Raw genomic sequence first — 15,684 nt, forward strand, 5'->3', positions numbered from 1 at the left:
GCGGAAAACTCCAAGGTGCTCCAGCCCCGGAAATTGTCAGCAATGTTCCCCAGCAGGTTCCCGTCAAGCAAGCTTTGCTTCATGTTCAGCTTAATGTGTGAAACTTGTCCAACCAGTAATGGCTTACACAGCACAATGGTTTCGTGCCGGTTGGAATATTGGCCGCTGTGCACCGCTTCACGCGCTGTTGGATGGTCCGTGTCAGGGATTCTAGGGCGATTCAGAGCCGTGCACTCCGCGGAGATTGTACACACGATGTGCAGGAGATAAACACCGAGTTCCACTTGAGAGCAAATGCATGCTTAGCAAGTACAGAAGGTGTTAGCACTGGCAGCCAGGCAATTGCTGGAACTTACACTGCGCCATTGCACCAACAACATTTGAATCAGGCGCAACTATGGTATTGAGCAAGACATGCAAGCGGGACAAAATCCCTGGCTTTTGCTGATGTTCCCTTGCCTTTTGTGGTAATCCATTGTCTAGTCACTGAGTTCGCTGCGCTGCTCTGCCCCAGACCATTACAGTCTGGTGCAATTGCTGTTTTGGGCAGTTCCCTGTCTGAATCACAATCCTGGCTTTTGCATCTTGCATCAATGCCACTTTACAGTAACTCAATGCATGATGACTTTTTCTGGGAATTTCCCATCTATAAAGGCCTGCAACCTCCTGCTGCCTCACCTGTTCTCTCCATTGATAATTCCTCAGCAAACAATCTCTTGACAGAAATAGACCCGTTCCGGTTTTACAATCCCGCGGAGGTCAAGGAGAAGAAGGAGCGGCGCAGACACACAAAGCATGACACGGCTTTGGTGGAACCTGTGTCAGTGAAATTGTCTCTATCCACTTCACAGTTATTGTCCGGTGACACAGTTTTTGTCATCAGCACCATGAGCGACCACTCAGAATACACATTGTCTCCTGAACCTTGCGATCATCATCCAGGCCGATTAGACCCGATTGCGGAAATTTCACAGGTTGAAGGTCTTCCTTTGATTAAAGTGGAGTTGGGCCAGGAGATGGAAGTCAGTGCTATGAAGCAGGTCCCTTCTTATCTTGGATTGGGCGGGATTGTAAAACTGTACTTGAAGATGGAGTACATTATCTTGCTGGTCTCCCGAGCGAAGATAGCCAGACTTGTATCGAGGAGAAACAGAAAGGAGAAGTATCGAGTAGAAGACAGAATGGACATCAAGAATGACAAGTTGGCGCCACCCTATTGTGGACTGGGAACTTCGGGCAAGTCATCCATTCCCGTTCAACCTCAAAGCAATGCATTTCTGACAGCTTCTAGATGGTCTGATCAGACTGGACAAGGCGGTGAGCCCCGACGGCTTCATTGGAATCCTGTCCTCTGGGCGAACAGTGAAAAAGGTATCCAGCGGATATGAAGTGTCTGTCGAGATGACATTAGAAGATTTGCGAGACTTTGGAGGGTTGGATTTGTTGGAAATGTATTAGGGTAGTGGGAATTGTTGTCTGAGATCCAGAAACAGGTAGTTAATTGAGTCCAAAATCTGTACACCCTGGCACCAGTCTCCCCTCACACCTTTCTCGACAAAGCTACCAATGGCAGCTCCACCTATCAACCTCAATTGTAATCAAAGAGTTCAGAAGCCCTCCAGCACTTCAATCCATTCTTTGTAGAGTCTTCTCCACCTCAATGAAATGGCCATGGTCTCCTCTGACAATCCCGCCCGCTCTTCGAGTTCCTTCAATTTCACAGAAGGATCGGGATGTATTGTCACTCGGGCTTCCCGCACTCTCCGTAAATGCTGAAATGCATCCAAGTACAAGGGTAAGACGTTATAAGTGTTATGAATGTCTAGAAGGTGACTGCCGAATGATGCAACTGAAATATGGAGCTTAATATTGGCACCATGGAGTTGTGCTGCAATAAGCCTAGCGTTGCTGAGGGTTTCGTCGTGCTTTCCACGCCTATATATATCCATCGTGAAACGGAATTGTTTGAAACGCTGCCAGGAACCAGGTCGCACTGAGAGGCATTTTCTTTGCAAGATGTATATTCCTTCATGGTGTAAATAGATCTTGCATACAAAGTTTCGGTAGAGTATATCACTTGCTTCCTCGAAGATTTGACGATTCAGTCGCGCCATTTTCAGAAAACTGTAATATGTGTAGAATTGAACATATTGGCTCTGATAGTCATCAAGAATATATGAAAAGATCTGCTGACGAAGTTCAGTCGGTAGACGCAGTATGTAGCATGGCAGTGGAAAATCCGCGTGTTCAGAACAGAGTTGTCGTCTTTCGGACCAGGGAATCTTTTTGAGGCATTTGTGGTTGCCTCCAAGCGCTGCCTGACAAGAGGCTACAGTCTGTCCGAGTTTTTGGTGAATCCAGCAGATCGGGAGTCCGTGGGACGCTGGTACAATAGTGGCCCGATTTTTGCACGCACCGAAGGAATGTGTCAGGGCTGAGCACTGAAGAGACGTTTTCTTTTGTTCACAGGTGGTCTTTGGGTGTTGCCCGCCTCCTTCAGCTGACTTTCTCTTGCGTGCCCGTGTTTGACGTTTGACTGGAGGTGGTTGTGGCGGAGACAAGACCACTGCAAGTTGCTTGTTTCCCCATTCCCAACTTTTGTTCCTTCCATCGGAGCTGTCTGACGCTGGGTTGGGGGCGGTGATTGAGCCTTTGATGGATTTGGACTTCTTGGGCTGGATGGCAAGCGGAACACTGAGGTGTTCATGGCGGGATTGAAGGAATTCTTCAGACATCTTGATTAACTCAGAAGTTTTGACGCAGTTATTGAGAGCATCATGAAGGAGCTCTTCATTCAATCTGTTGACTTGTGATTTAGGCAACAATCCAGATAACTTGTGGAGGAACCTTTAAATCACATGAAAATTTGAGACCCTTACTTAAACCATTCATTGGCACCGCGACACGTCTTGTGGCTCCCAGCACAGCCACGGGGTCAGCCACATGAGAATCACAACTCAGGTACGGAGTACGCTCACATTGTTGGAAGGCCAGCACATACTAACAGGCCGCAAAGTAGGTCATTATTGTCATCAGAGGATTTGATATATTGGGCCTCTTCACTCGCATTCAACATCACGGACTTTGATGGATGATGGTTGAAACTCCCTTTTCTGGGTATGACTGCTGGGTTGTTGTACTCTTAAACAATTTCGATTTGCGTCGGCGCAGCCGTTTCTGCTGGTTCTTGGCGTCAAAAAGCGACGCGCCGACGCAAGGCCTTCGGCCCACAGCCACCCCACCCAGCAGCCACGCACCAACCAGCGCGCCCACATGATCACCTGTGTATCGCGCGACGGATCAGCGTCTTGCTGTTGACCAGGGCCACAGATTTCGCGCGCAAGACCACCCAAAAACAGCTCCCTTCCAACATTCAGTGCTTCAGTCACCCACACCCAGTCACCCCACATATATATCGCCCGTGAAAAGTCGAAATTTGTATGTATTTTGAGGTGGCCGACTCGGTTGTGGATTACGTTAGCACTAGGCGCTGCTTATTAAGCAGTAATGAAGGTCTAAGCGCTCACCCAACCCACGAGGTTTGCCAACTAACATCACCGACATCAAATCCAACGCCATCACCTCTTTGAATCTGTATCAGCCGTGTCATCTTTGATTTTACTGCATTTGTATCGATGCTTCCCTCGCTTTTACATTTCATACCCCGGTTCGGACGATGGAAGCCCCTAAGCTTTTCCAATTCGAACTTTCCCCGGATACCACTGGCTCAAAAAATCGAAGAAGAGACAATCCCAGGTTACGTCGCCGCGCGGTACTATCCCGTTCGCATTGGGGAGGTCTTCAATGAGAGATACCAAGTCGTTGGTAAACTCGGATATGGAGCAACTTCGACAGTGTGGCTTGCGCGGGACATGAAGTAAGATCCGATCTCCATAAAATTGTGTTAAATGCCTGAACTAAAACCATCTTCAGCCGCTGCAATTATGTTACCCTCAAGATATTCATTACATCTACATCCATGAGCCAGCAATTGGATGGCGAGCTCAATATGTACAAACGCCTGGAGCGAGGCTCGAAATCTCATCCTGGTCGCAAAGCTGTGCGGATGCTTCTCGACTCTTTTGATGTTAATGGGCCCACGGATAAACACAGATGCCTTGTACATCCTCCCCTATGGGAGAGCGTCTTGACCTTTCTTCGCCGCAACCCAATTCACAGGCTACCCGTTCCAGTCATGGCAACTGTACTAAAGTATCTCCTTCTAGCACTGGACTATTTGCATTCCGAATGCAAGATTATCCACGGTGACATCAAATCCGATAACATCATGCTCGGCATTGCTGATGATTCGGTTTTCACCCATTTTGAGGAAAGCGAGCTTCAAACACCCTGTCCACGGAAAGAACTAGATGATGGTCGCATCATCTACGAGTCCCGCCAACTCACAATGCCAAAGAACTTTGCCCCCCCTGTGTTATGCGATTTTGGGTCAGCCATGCCTGGAGATGTTGATGAGCATTTGGAAGATATCCAACCAAACTTCTATCGAGCGCCAGAGGTGATCCTCGAGATTCCATGGTCATACAGCGTTGATATATGGAACGCAGGCTGTGTGGCGTGGGATATGTTCGAAGGCGAGTTTCTGTTTACTGGACATGATCCGGAACTCCAGACCTACCGAAGTAGAGCACATCTAGCTGAGATGATTGGTCTTCTTGGGCCACCGCCGCCTAACCTCCTTGCTCAGGGTAGGCTGACGAGCAAATTCTTTTCAGAGGAAGGTAGGCAAACTGCTTTTCTCCCCTCCACTTTTCATTGCTACTTACATCCCTTTTCACCCTTCTCAACTCTTCTGCGTTCTGTCTAACTTATTTAGGCGAATTTTGTGCCGGAATTCCTTTGCAAGATCCAGTTCCACTCGAAGAGAGAGAAACTGCTCTCAAGGAACAACAGGAGGACAGGGAGAAGTTTCTGTGTCTGATGCGGAAAATGGTGCAGTGGGAACCGGGCAAGCGAAGCTCTGCGAAGGAACTTGTGCAAGATGAATGGATCCGTGCGCATTCATGAAAAGGAAAATGCCGGCCTTGGTTCAGCCTTTATCACAAATCTGGGCCGCCATCTCGGATCTCTTGAGAACCTGTGACTTGCTTTATTCAGTGAGGGATCAGAAGGTGAAAGAAACCCAAATGATGTGGAAATACTAGTATCTGATTTTGAATTTAAGACCTAGTCACATAAGCCATCAAAGCAAGAAGAACGATAGAAGAGCCTACGACCGGCATCCCGATAAAGCCGGCAACAAACTTATCCCCTGCAAACCAAGTTCTATTCCCGAGGTCCCTCTTCAGCAGCCATGTCCACGGGTCCTCCCTGCGTGGCCGACGTCGAATACTCGCGTTTATCGCCAACTCTGATGGTGCCAGTACCGTTCGCATAGATGTGATGGGTTCGAGCCGGCCCATTGGTAGGCTTGACTCGAGCGCTGATAATCAGCTCTTTTCTTTAGGGTTGTAATGAGATCGATGGATAGGGCTACTGCTGTCGTTGCGGTGCCTATGTGAACAGTCGTAAGTAGCACGTCCTAGTAGGCTGGGCAAAGGAAAGAGATATAGGAGTACTGACAAAATCTCGATAGATTCGATTTCGCCGACTTTCTAAGAGAGGTTTAGAGTACAGAATTTCATTATCGTTCTAGGATGTTGCGTACCTTGACGGCACCATTGGCCGCATAATGATCTACCGCCTGCCGGAACTCCGGCGTGAGAAGCTCCTTATCATAGCCCAACCATCTCACAAGGGTCCGAGCGGTTGAAGAGAATGCACGGGCCATAATGGTTGCTCCTTGGTGTATCGAGTAGAGAACTAGACGGATCAGAAGCAGAAGGATTTTACGTGAAATTGAAGATAACAATGCAGAGAGCCATCAGATCTTGTCCTGGAAGGATTCCAAACAGTTTATAACTGCGATTCTTGCCAGTTGTCGAGCTTGTAGCCGCCTTGGTGTGATGCGGAGGATGAATGTGATTGAAGAGCTGCACAGGCTGTTGGACCCAGCCTTCTCCACCCATGCTGCCAAGCATCACGGACCCGTCCATTTCCCGAAGTCATGACAAATGATTCGTCGCTGCTGTACATGTCAATCAACATGGTGGGGGGACGCGATTTCTGGGGACACTTCTGCACCTCGGGGGACGCGACATTGTGACAAGTACCTCCGGTCGGTCACTATCTGGTCCTAACTACTAGAGGGGGTGAGCAGCATGGGATGGGGGAGAGAGGTTATAATAGCCATATGGCAGAAAAGGCCGCTTGGCCTCGAGCACACGGGGTCAAACGACCATCTGTTCGAGCAGCCCGGTGTCCTTGACGCCCAGAAGGTCGATAGGGCCATATGGTCGACGGGCCCGCTGTCCTTGACGCCCACACGGTCGACAGGGCCATATGGTTGCCGGGCTCAGCGTCCTCGACGCCCACACGATTTCTTTTTTAGACCTTAAGCAGGAAGAATCAGAGCAAACGACAGTCATTATGCCGTGGTTAGCCCATGGTTGCCATTACTCTACTTAGAAGCTTTTAAGGAACGCTTAACCTAGCGACAACAAAGATATCAAGAGTGAAGCCACAGATGCCAGTATTGCTTGAAAACTAGAGGATAAAGATTCTGTTGCATTTTATTGGTTTGACTATTATATCCCAAGCTCTGTTAATTCACAATATCAATATTCCTGAAGTGCCCTGCTGTCTTCCCTTTTGCTCTTCGACAATCCTCAGGTGATATGTGAAGTGGAAGAGGATACTGATGGGCCTGTTGATGTCAGCCAAAGCATCCACTCTGGGACTGGAGAATGTACTATTTGCTCAGCTGATAGTGGCTGATTCCATTTGTGTATAAGGTGAAGTACTGATTGTTCACATAGACAATGATATAGACATCAGCTCCACATTTATTGCTGTATTCTGCACTCTTTCTGAAGAGGGTTTCTCTCTGCCCAAGTTTCTTTTTGGTTGATGTTTGATAATCTTCAACTTTTTTTCAAGCTGTGAAAGGATCTCCAGTGGGTGTCAAGGACACCAGGCTGCTCGAACAGATGGTCATTTGACCCCATGTGCTTGAGGCCAAGCGGCCTTTTCTGCCATATGGCTATTATAACCTCTCTCCCCCATCCCATGCTGCTCACCTGCTCTAGTGCCAGGGGCATACCACCGGTCTCGTACAAGCACAGCATACTATTGATAGTTTTCCTATTAACTTCATCTCGCAGCTGTGAGTGCAGGCAATGCCCACTTAACCATCCACTCTGACTTGAGGATTTCCTCAGCTGTCGGTCGCTGTTCCGGCCGGAATGCCAACATTCGGCGCATCAAATCAAGGATAGCAGCCGTTTCATCTACTTCAAACACGCCCATTCCACGCTTTCGTCGATATCTTTGTATGCCTTCCTCGAATGCTTCATCAATTGGAGGCCACACATCCCGGTCTTCTTGGGTGTCCATCCTGGTTGAAGAACTGGCCCCGTTCGTCCCACCGCTCCCACCAGCTTGAGGGCATTGGTCCCAGCACATCAATCTGCTGAGACACAATCTCATCTGCAGTTATGAACTCACTACTGAAAATCGCCTTCATGCCAAGAATTTCCCAAATTGTTGTGGCCAGACTCCAGATATCTGCTGAAAATGATAGTGGAGACTGTGGTTCAAATCGTGCTTCCGGAGGCCGCATAGCTAATGGTGTATGGCAACTTTCCCCAAGGCGGACATTCAAGGCTGGCGAAAAGGCTTCACCAAAGTCGCTAAGAAGCACCTCAGCATCAGACAATGAGAATTCTTCTGCATCTTTACCAAGGTGGTGTGGTATAACAGCAGTTGCTGGGACATTGGGTGGAAGCGGTTTTCCATCGCACCGTGTGACTGGGACTGCCTGCGGTTTGCCATATGTTTCATATAGCTGCTCGATGGGAAGCTGATCAAAGCTCGAAGGTAGTTTAACCAAGACATTGCGAAGATGGATGTCTAAATAAAGATGCACCAAATATTAGTTAAAAAGGATTTTGGTATCAAGAATTGCAATTGTATGAGACAAACCTCCATGAACATAGCCTTGTGAATGCATATATGCAATAGCTAGTGTGAGGCCAGCTGATAGTGCACGTGTAACTTCAAGAGGAAACAGGCGGCTGAAAGAGACCTCTCTAAGATTGCATCTCGCAGGAGTCATTGTGTAGCATGGATGAGTCCCATTGGGGCCGCGTAGCTCGAATTCATCAAGGGGCAATGGTATTGACTTGCGTCCTGGGTGTGTGGACAAAGACGATGGTTGTGGTACCAAGAGGGCCCGGAGAATTTTCGACTCATGCGGAAGCGAGTTCGCAATCCCAACTTTGACAGCAACATAGTGATTCAACCGAGTGTCTTTAGCTAGCCAAACCGTTGAATAGCCTCCAAAACCAAGCTTATCCACGATGCGGTATCGCTTATGTAGCATATCCCCAATCATAATAGGATGATAACCCCTGAGCTTGTATTTTTCAAGCGATTCCGCACCATTGATCCAGTTGTATTGGACGTCATCTTCGCCATGTAGCATTGTGGAATAAGAAGATGAGAAGCTCAACCCGAACTTCTGGAAGCGACGAATGTATAGTGAGGACTTCGACAAGAAAACAGGGATGGGAGAGCGAGCCATCTCAAGCTGATGTGGTGATGGTTGTTTGGTGTCAAGAGTGTGAAGAAACTGAGAAACAAAGCCCGACGCCTCATTCGCTGGTTTCCAGACTGACCAGCCCAAGCGCCCAACAACCCATCTGACCAGTCAAGTTTTCGTGCGGCTCGAAGTGACAGGGTGCGGATGCCTCCCCGCTCTTTTCCAGGGGGAAGGAAAGAATTCATAATGGGCAAGATGCGCCCTGTTTTCAGTCCCTTCAGTCCAATCTACAGTATTTGAGCTCCTGCAAGAGTGAGAGTGCTGTCTTCTTACATTAAGTTGGTTGCGTCACTTGAACCATGGCAGCACCAGGGGGGGTGAACTTTGTCAGATTCTTTTTCTACGCCGGCAACACGATGAGTGCGAGCCGAAAGAAGGCTCTTGTTGCCCTTGCCTATGCGACAGCTCGAGACCAAAAGCTGGCTCCTAAGGCGATTCTCATTCGGTTGGTCATACCCAGCTTTGCTTTTAGTGCAAGTGCTATCCAGTACTAACCAGACTGTGTATTAGATCTGACGTGCATGATACTACCACGGTCGCAGGCAAGCATGTCAAAGATACCAAAGGTTGGCATGGCACCTTTGCCTTCAAAGACGACAACCAGGTGGAGCGGGAATTCCATGTGGCATCGCATGGGTATACGAACAGCAAGGAGGATTTCAGCCTCAAGGAGGCAACACATACCCCAGAAAAGGAGGATAGCACTTCACGGGGCGGGGCTGGATCTGGGAAGGTTGTTTGGCCTGCAGAGCATCTTCTTGAGGAATATGTGGACAGTCCTATTGGTTACTCGCACCTTCCAGAGCAGAATTAAGAGCCAGGAAGCCATGTAGTTCCTCATTACCGCTGACATACCAATCCTGGAACCTTTTTCGGCTCTCTGTACTTGAACGCAGCACAAGTAGAGATTGAGACCTTGAAGCGTTCAGTCCGAGTTGTATTTGACTTTGAATACCCATTTGCTAGAGACGACTGGGTGATTGGATGGTCCTTTTGACTAGATTCCAGGTTCCAAACTTGTCTCTTCGCATAGTGTAGATGTGCTCCATATTGCTCAGCATGAAAGTATGTTCTCCTTAGTGTTCACTTGATGATGCCAACAACTTTTACGCAAATAAGATTGCCGCTATTCATTCTAATATCATGGTGGCCCTGCTCCCCCCAGGACAAACCTTAAGCTTAAACTAGGAGTCTGTCCATCCTACTAGACTACGGGAATCGTTTGACCAGCTTACATTTTTCCTTCCTCGTGCTTGTAGCAGTCGCTGGCGACTGTTCCATCGCCTGAGCCCGGCGTAAGGACCACCGTTGCTGCAGGGAGGCCTTTGTCCGGCGTGGAAAGTGCTGCTCGATCTCTCACCAACGCCAACCCTGCGCCTTCATTTTGATAAGACGCTCTTCATCATGCCGGGTCCACCAAGATGGTTTCGTGCCCAGTTTCCCACGCAGTTCACTGTCACTCGTGCTCTGGGTATCTGTCATTGCTTCCTCGTCATCCGCGGAGGGTGCTGGGCCCGGTGACGGATCCCTACGGTATTCAAGAAGCTTCTGTGTGAAGGCGGACACCAGGGCTGAAATGTCTTCGGGGGATAACCATCGACAGCTCTCAGTCTGCGCGGCAATATTGGGTGACGATACATTGGTTAGCTGCATGTTCTGAGACTTTGACTTGGGCCTCCCACGATCCTTGACGGCTCGTGCGATCTGAGGCTGAGACCGATGCCGAGACGAAGATGGACATGATGTGGTAACTGTTGACCACGAGCTGATCTTGCGCCGCTTTGACACCGGCTTTTTCACTGAATCACTGGCGTCACTGCTATTCGCAGCGTAATCGTCGTCCGAGTAGTCAGAGGGATCGTGCTGGCTGCCTGTATCACTCTCGCCTTGGTCAGCAGCCGGCACGGCATGACATGAGGATGGCGGTCTGGCCCAGCCTGAGAACGACGTCGCTTGTCCCTCGGCCCCTGGATGCCGGAATCACGACCGCGACCATGGTCTGCATGGACCCAGCATCAGATGGCGGTCTTCTTCTCCTGAAAGGATATTGCCGCTGCCCAGTATTACGTGGAGTTGCACCAGTCACATCTTTCGGTCGCTCTGGTTCGATGCGGCGGACCACTGACGGGGAACGAGCGGAATTTGCACGCCCAACCCTGGCATTGGTCTCTGCTTCGATCGTGGTGGACGCTTCTATATGGGCATGTGAGAAAAAGACGGCCCCAGTGGGGAAAAGAAGCACAACATGAACTCACCTTGGCTTCCATGTGGTAGCTCTTGATATGCTTCTTCATCCGGGTGCTTGTCCAACCCTGACAAGGGCGGCTTCGGAGGCGACGCAGGGCTCAGATGTTCAGCACTGACAAGTGGTTCCAGTGGGCCGGCAGAGTCGGGAGTGAAAGGGTCCGCTGGTGAATCTAGAATCAGTTGACCCTCATTATTGTGATCCTGGCCCAGGTCATTGCCTCTCCTTAAGATGTCTAGAATGCAATCTCTGTTAGAAATACAATCAATTTTGATTTCTGTCAACAGATGGAGATATGCAGAATAAAGAACCCACCTGTAGGATCACTTGTCCCATTGGAAGAATGTTGCACACCATTCTCTCAGGTAGCAGTGTCGGCGGTCAAATCCACAACTGTCCTGTCACTATCGTCAAGGCCTTCCATCTCATGAAAGGCCTTGTCAAAATTGTTTGGCTGAACTGTTCGCGCCTGACTTTCAGGTTGATGACTGTCCTCAAATGATGTGCATTGAGGGGCACTGGCAAAGGGCCAATTAGGTAAAGAATGTGCTTTTGGTGCAGAAGGGTAGGGCCAGAGTGATGGAGGGAAAGCATAGAGAGTGAAGAGGGAACTGGGACATGCAGGAAGCTGTGGTGAGGAAGGCAAAAGATAAGGATTGGGGGGTTTGGGAGGAAGTTTGCAGAGGGAAAATGTCCATGAAGTTTTTGGATTGTGAGAGGTTTGGGGCAAGATGGAGTATAGTTGACAAACAAGTTGAAACTGAAAGGAATATGTTGCTCAACTGAAGAATGAAGATGACTTGCAGTCTAATACCACAGTGGATTTCAGTGGGAAGTGGGAGTCTATATAGAAGCATCTGCTAGTCCTGCACCCACTGGCGCAACAGATGAAGCAGTGCTCCTTCCCCCCTTCCAAACAAACCTTCACACTGCCTCCAAGCCCTCCCAGCCCAGTCAAATAATGAGTGCACTTGTATCCTGGCGGGACACTATACCAGGACCGCACCATGTAATGCCAGAATGTTGTCTTGACAAGAAAGAGTGACCAAGCAGTGAGTTCCACAGTCACAATCTGCCAGTCACTGACCCAGATAGATGCTAAGGTTGGTTGAAATGACACATTTCAGGCCCAATGCCATGAGTGAAGACAAATCAGAAGCAATTCCTGCAATTGAATGAGACGACCGCTGCAGGGTGACATTGTAAGTCAGCCAGCCCTGATCTTGCAGGTGATGTGGCCCCTCGAGTCCCATCACTCAACATGTGCTCCATATCCTGGCTGAGCCCCATCATCCACGCAGGGCTATTGGAGGAAGTGGTGTGTGACTTCAGCTGGATTACGTTGTGCTAAGTCGCATGAGACAAGCCGAGGCCACACTAACAGATTGTATCCGGAAATCAACTCACTTGGAACATCCTAGGCAGAACATGGGACTCATTCTATCACTAAATTTCCCACCATGATTTGCCGGTTGGAATATATCCGTCGTCTGCCTTCTCTAACAGGGATCGGGTCAGAGACCCAGAAGGGGCTGTACCACAATTTCCGGCACATCTCCACCCCAGCCCGAGAGATTAGGCGAAGTGGAGGGAGGGTGCAAGGCACAGAGTCATGGAACCAAACTCAAGGACTGACAAGGAAGCGCGTAGGAAGTGTGAAAATATGCCTGGCTTCCAAAGGAGGGGACAAAGCAAGAAATTAGAGGGCGCGAGAAGCAGTAGGATGGTAAAGACAGCGTTTGTTCAAATGCGGGAGCGTTCAATGGATCACACCAGGCCTGAGAGGCGGTTGATTCCGCGGCAATGAGACAGGGATCCGTGAGCGGGATAAAAAGGAGGGGGGCTGAAACAGGGCGCTCAGCTCCGAGGATCGCCGGCAGTGAAGGACAAAGGAAGACAGGAGCGGGTGATGGAAAAAGAGGAGGAAGTGCGTGCACAACAGAGGGAAGATGGAGCAGCTTTTATAGTCGCGGCGGGCGAACGCGAGGTGACATCACAGCCGCCAGCACGGGCACCATCCCCGAATGGGCAGCGCTAAACCACAGCGGGCGATGCCTAACCCAAACAGGGCGGCGCTAAGCCACATCAGACGCGGAGCGCAAAACCGGCCGCGCTGACGCAAATCGAAGTTGCTCTCCCCACACTAACTACAACTCCCGCCTACCGCCTTTCATATAAGCAAAGATACCCCTTTCTATTTTCAATCTACTGTCATCCTGGAAATTTCCAAAGACATTGCTTTGGAAATGCTGGGAAAGTTGTAAGTAATTGTCCATTTGCATTATTTGAGTGATAAACTCCGCGCAGACTTCAATATAAATTTATAGAGGTATCCTTCTAGTTAATAAGTAGCCGCGCCATGGCAAGTGCAGGAAAACAGGAGCCCCACAATCACTCAATCTTATCTTCAGCCTCAGCTAGGAAATCTGTTATTGTTGGGGACTCGGGTGCCTCAAGAAGACATCAATTATGAACCACAGGAAACAAGAATAATGACAGAAACCTGCCATATGCAAAGAAGAGAACAGGTGGCAGGGAATGATTGATCTGATATCAGAGCAGGACAGCTCATCACATGACATGTCCTGTCAACCCACCCTTCTATTAGTGCTGTGTCATATCTTCTACTTTGCAATTTATTCCAGTCTGTCATTCTCCCATTCCAATCATTGCTCATTTCACTGCTCATCATGCTTATTTATGAATGTGAGAACTGTTCACACCATTTCAACACCCAGTGTGCCTGTGAACAGCATATGAACAACACAGATCACTGGTTGCCAGAGTTTGAGTGCGAGACATGTTCACATCCATTCAAAACTCAGCGTGCTTGTGAACAGCACATGGATGCTCTTGGGCATCAAGAACCCAAGGTCCCATGCGATGTATGTGGCAAAAGGTTCCACACACAGAATGCCGCCAACCAGCATATGAGAGACCTTGGCCACCAGAAGAACTACTGCAAGAATTGTCGTCTCTTGTTTCAGAATGGAAACAATCTGTGAATGGTAAGGTACCTATGTCAACAGTTTATATGCCAGCTATTTATGAGTGATATAGCATCTTAACTCCAGAATCCACCGCGGTGCCAGTGTCCCCTGCCATTTCTGCGGCAAGAAGTACACTTCAGCAAGCAGCGTTACTCATCACCTTGAACTGGGTTCTTGTCGCTGCGCCAAAGGGGTGAATCATACTTCCATCCTCCATGCTATACAACAACGTGACCACATCACATCATTACCGACAAACAGATTGAATGGTACAAGGAGGATGTGTCAAAATACCTAGCCACAGACCTCGCATACAATGGTTTCTTCTGGGAGTGCTATCTATGTCACGCCGAATTTGGGACAAAAGGTGCTCTGAATGCGCATATCAACTCGCCCGCGCACAGTCAGAGGATGTACCATTGCCCAAAATGCAGAAAGAAGTTTAAAAGGCTCGCTGGGCTACTTCAAACAGCTCTGCCCATGAAAATCTGCTCGCAACACCAAAGTGTACCAACATGATTGATCCCGCAGATATTTACGCGATTCTTTTATTGGCGGAGCAGGTCTAGTTATCACATCCCATTTGATATGCTGCAGCATCCGCGTAGCAAGAGCTTGCTTTGGAGCCTACCTCACAAGATATATTGTGTATCCTTTTTTCATTCCCTGCCTTGGCTTTTCAGCCCAGTCACCAGGCGTCGGCTGCTTCTACTGATACTCTATTGCACTGCTCAATACTCTCGCCCTAGTTGGGGTACTTATTATCCATGTGCTCAGGTTTGTGGATATCTCTGTCCATATATAGTCTCAATCTGACTCATTTATACTAGCTACGCGAAGAAATTCAGCGCCTGCGTCAGGAAAATGAGCAACTTCACAAGGAAAATCAGCAACTTCGTCAGGAAAATAAGCAGCTTGATTATAGTCTTGATCTCCTCTGCAGTCGCATGCCCTCTGGTAACCCTGTTCCACCGGAGGAACATAGCTGAAAAGCTGGTGCTACAGCAACAGTAAGTTGGTTAATGGCAGAGTTGACATATGGTGGGTGGCAGGGAAGCACAAGAGGAAGAGCATGCAAGGAATGATACAGTGTTTGATGTAGGCATTTACCCATGTTGAACTCATCCAAGAATATCCTTAATATGCCTCCTGGAAACAAAGATCAAGACAAAATGAAGGTCAAGGAGAAATATGGAAACACAGGCAGCTACAAGCCAAAAGCCCCCAAGAGATGACAAAGAGTGACCAGGAGGCATGCGGGCCGTGGCTGGTGCTGGTAGGAGATCCAGGAGTCAGTGCTATAATCACTAGTCATCCCTAATATGGGAACTTATTTGAGCACGGGGTTTCCAAAATGTGTGTCATACAGGTCTGGAATCAGAATGACTGTGTGGCCAATTATGACTTTGGACATTTTGCCGATCCAAAACATATTTAAATATTATAGGTCATAGACAACATAGAAATAGATGAACAAGCAATTAAATTATACAGGATCAAACAGCTTGAACTAAGTCTCCTAAATAAAACCACCAATTTCCAGACTATTAGTGCCGCTGTGCTGCTTCAGCTATGACTTTGAGAGTCTTCCTCACCACCCAAGGCCTTGTGAAGCACATTGTTTCTTGACTAACTAGTGAACTCAAGAAGAATATGGTGGCGTCAGCTCAGGACTAGGGCACATGCAAGGCACGAGCTTGAAGACCTGGGAGCAGGGATCAGCTGCCAGAAAAAATCTCAGGCCCCTGTTGCGGCCGCAGGCAAACCAAAGATCCCCTCCGGAAGTT

General features: G+C 48.7%; 7 protein-coding genes across 7 annotated transcripts; 3 read left to right on the forward strand and 4 right to left on the reverse strand.

Moving 5' to 3' along the window:
* Nucleotides 1–593: 593 nt before the first annotated feature.
* Nucleotides 594–1,388, forward strand: D8B26_007988 (uncharacterized protein; the record flags this gene model as incomplete). The annotated part of the gene is made up of 1 exon (XM_066125709.1): nucleotides 594–1,388. One exon carries the CDS (start codon nucleotides 594–596, stop codon nucleotides 1,386–1,388), a length of 795 nt encoding a protein of 264 aa, XP_065981793.1.
* A 219-nt stretch (nucleotides 1,389–1,607) lies between these two features.
* Nucleotides 1,608–2,735, reverse strand: D8B26_007989 (uncharacterized protein; the record flags this gene model as incomplete). Its single annotated transcript, XM_066125710.1, has 1 exon — nucleotides 1,608–2,735. The coding sequence occupies one exon, from the start codon at nucleotides 2,733–2,735 to the stop codon at nucleotides 1,608–1,610; it is 1,128 nt and encodes a 375-aa protein (XP_065981794.1).
* A 900-nt stretch (nucleotides 2,736–3,635) lies between these two features.
* Nucleotides 3,636–6,399, forward strand: D8B26_007990 (uncharacterized protein; the record flags this gene model as incomplete). The annotated part of the gene is made up of 4 exons (XM_066125711.1): nucleotides 3,636–3,877; nucleotides 3,934–4,742; nucleotides 4,838–5,528; nucleotides 5,597–6,399. The coding sequence occupies 3 exons, from the start codon at nucleotides 3,636–3,638 to the stop codon at nucleotides 5,026–5,028; spliced, it is 1,242 nt and encodes a 413-aa protein (XP_065981795.1). The 3' UTR covers nucleotides 5,029–5,528; nucleotides 5,597–6,399.
* D8B26_007991 (uncharacterized protein) lies at nucleotides 5,451–5,791 on the reverse strand (the record flags this gene model as incomplete). The annotated part of the gene is made up of 3 exons (XM_066125712.1): nucleotides 5,451–5,514; nucleotides 5,584–5,615; nucleotides 5,669–5,791. The coding sequence occupies 3 exons, from the start codon at nucleotides 5,789–5,791 to the stop codon at nucleotides 5,451–5,453; spliced, it is 219 nt and encodes a 72-aa protein (XP_065981796.1).
* An 813-nt stretch (nucleotides 6,400–7,212) lies between the features above and the next one.
* Nucleotides 7,213–8,545, reverse strand: D8B26_007992 (uncharacterized protein; the record flags this gene model as incomplete). Its single annotated transcript, XM_066125713.1, has 3 exons — nucleotides 7,213–7,499; nucleotides 7,567–7,971; nucleotides 8,044–8,545. 3 exons carry the CDS (start codon nucleotides 8,543–8,545, stop codon nucleotides 7,213–7,215), a joined length of 1,194 nt encoding a protein of 397 aa, XP_065981797.1.
* Nucleotides 8,546–8,961: 416 nt separating this feature from the next.
* On the forward strand, nucleotides 8,962–9,476 carry D8B26_007993 (uncharacterized protein; the record flags this gene model as incomplete). Its single annotated transcript, XM_066125714.1, has 2 exons — nucleotides 8,962–9,107; nucleotides 9,173–9,476. 2 exons carry the CDS (start codon nucleotides 8,962–8,964, stop codon nucleotides 9,474–9,476), a joined length of 450 nt encoding a protein of 149 aa, XP_065981798.1.
* A 542-nt stretch (nucleotides 9,477–10,018) lies between these two features.
* On the reverse strand, nucleotides 10,019–11,264 carry D8B26_007994 (uncharacterized protein; the record flags this gene model as incomplete). Its single annotated transcript, XM_066125715.1, has 4 exons — nucleotides 10,019–10,629; nucleotides 10,730–10,855; nucleotides 10,918–11,142; nucleotides 11,219–11,264. 4 exons carry the CDS (start codon nucleotides 11,262–11,264, stop codon nucleotides 10,019–10,021), a joined length of 1,008 nt encoding a protein of 335 aa, XP_065981799.1.
* Between the last annotated feature and the right edge of the window lie 4,420 nt (nucleotides 11,265–15,684).

The sequence above is a fragment of the Coccidioides posadasii genome, chromosome 4 (genome assembly GCF_018416015.2).
Source record: "Coccidioides posadasii str. Silveira chromosome 4, complete sequence".
Classification (NCBI taxonomy): domain Eukaryota; kingdom Fungi; phylum Ascomycota; class Eurotiomycetes; order Onygenales; family Onygenaceae; genus Coccidioides; species Coccidioides posadasii.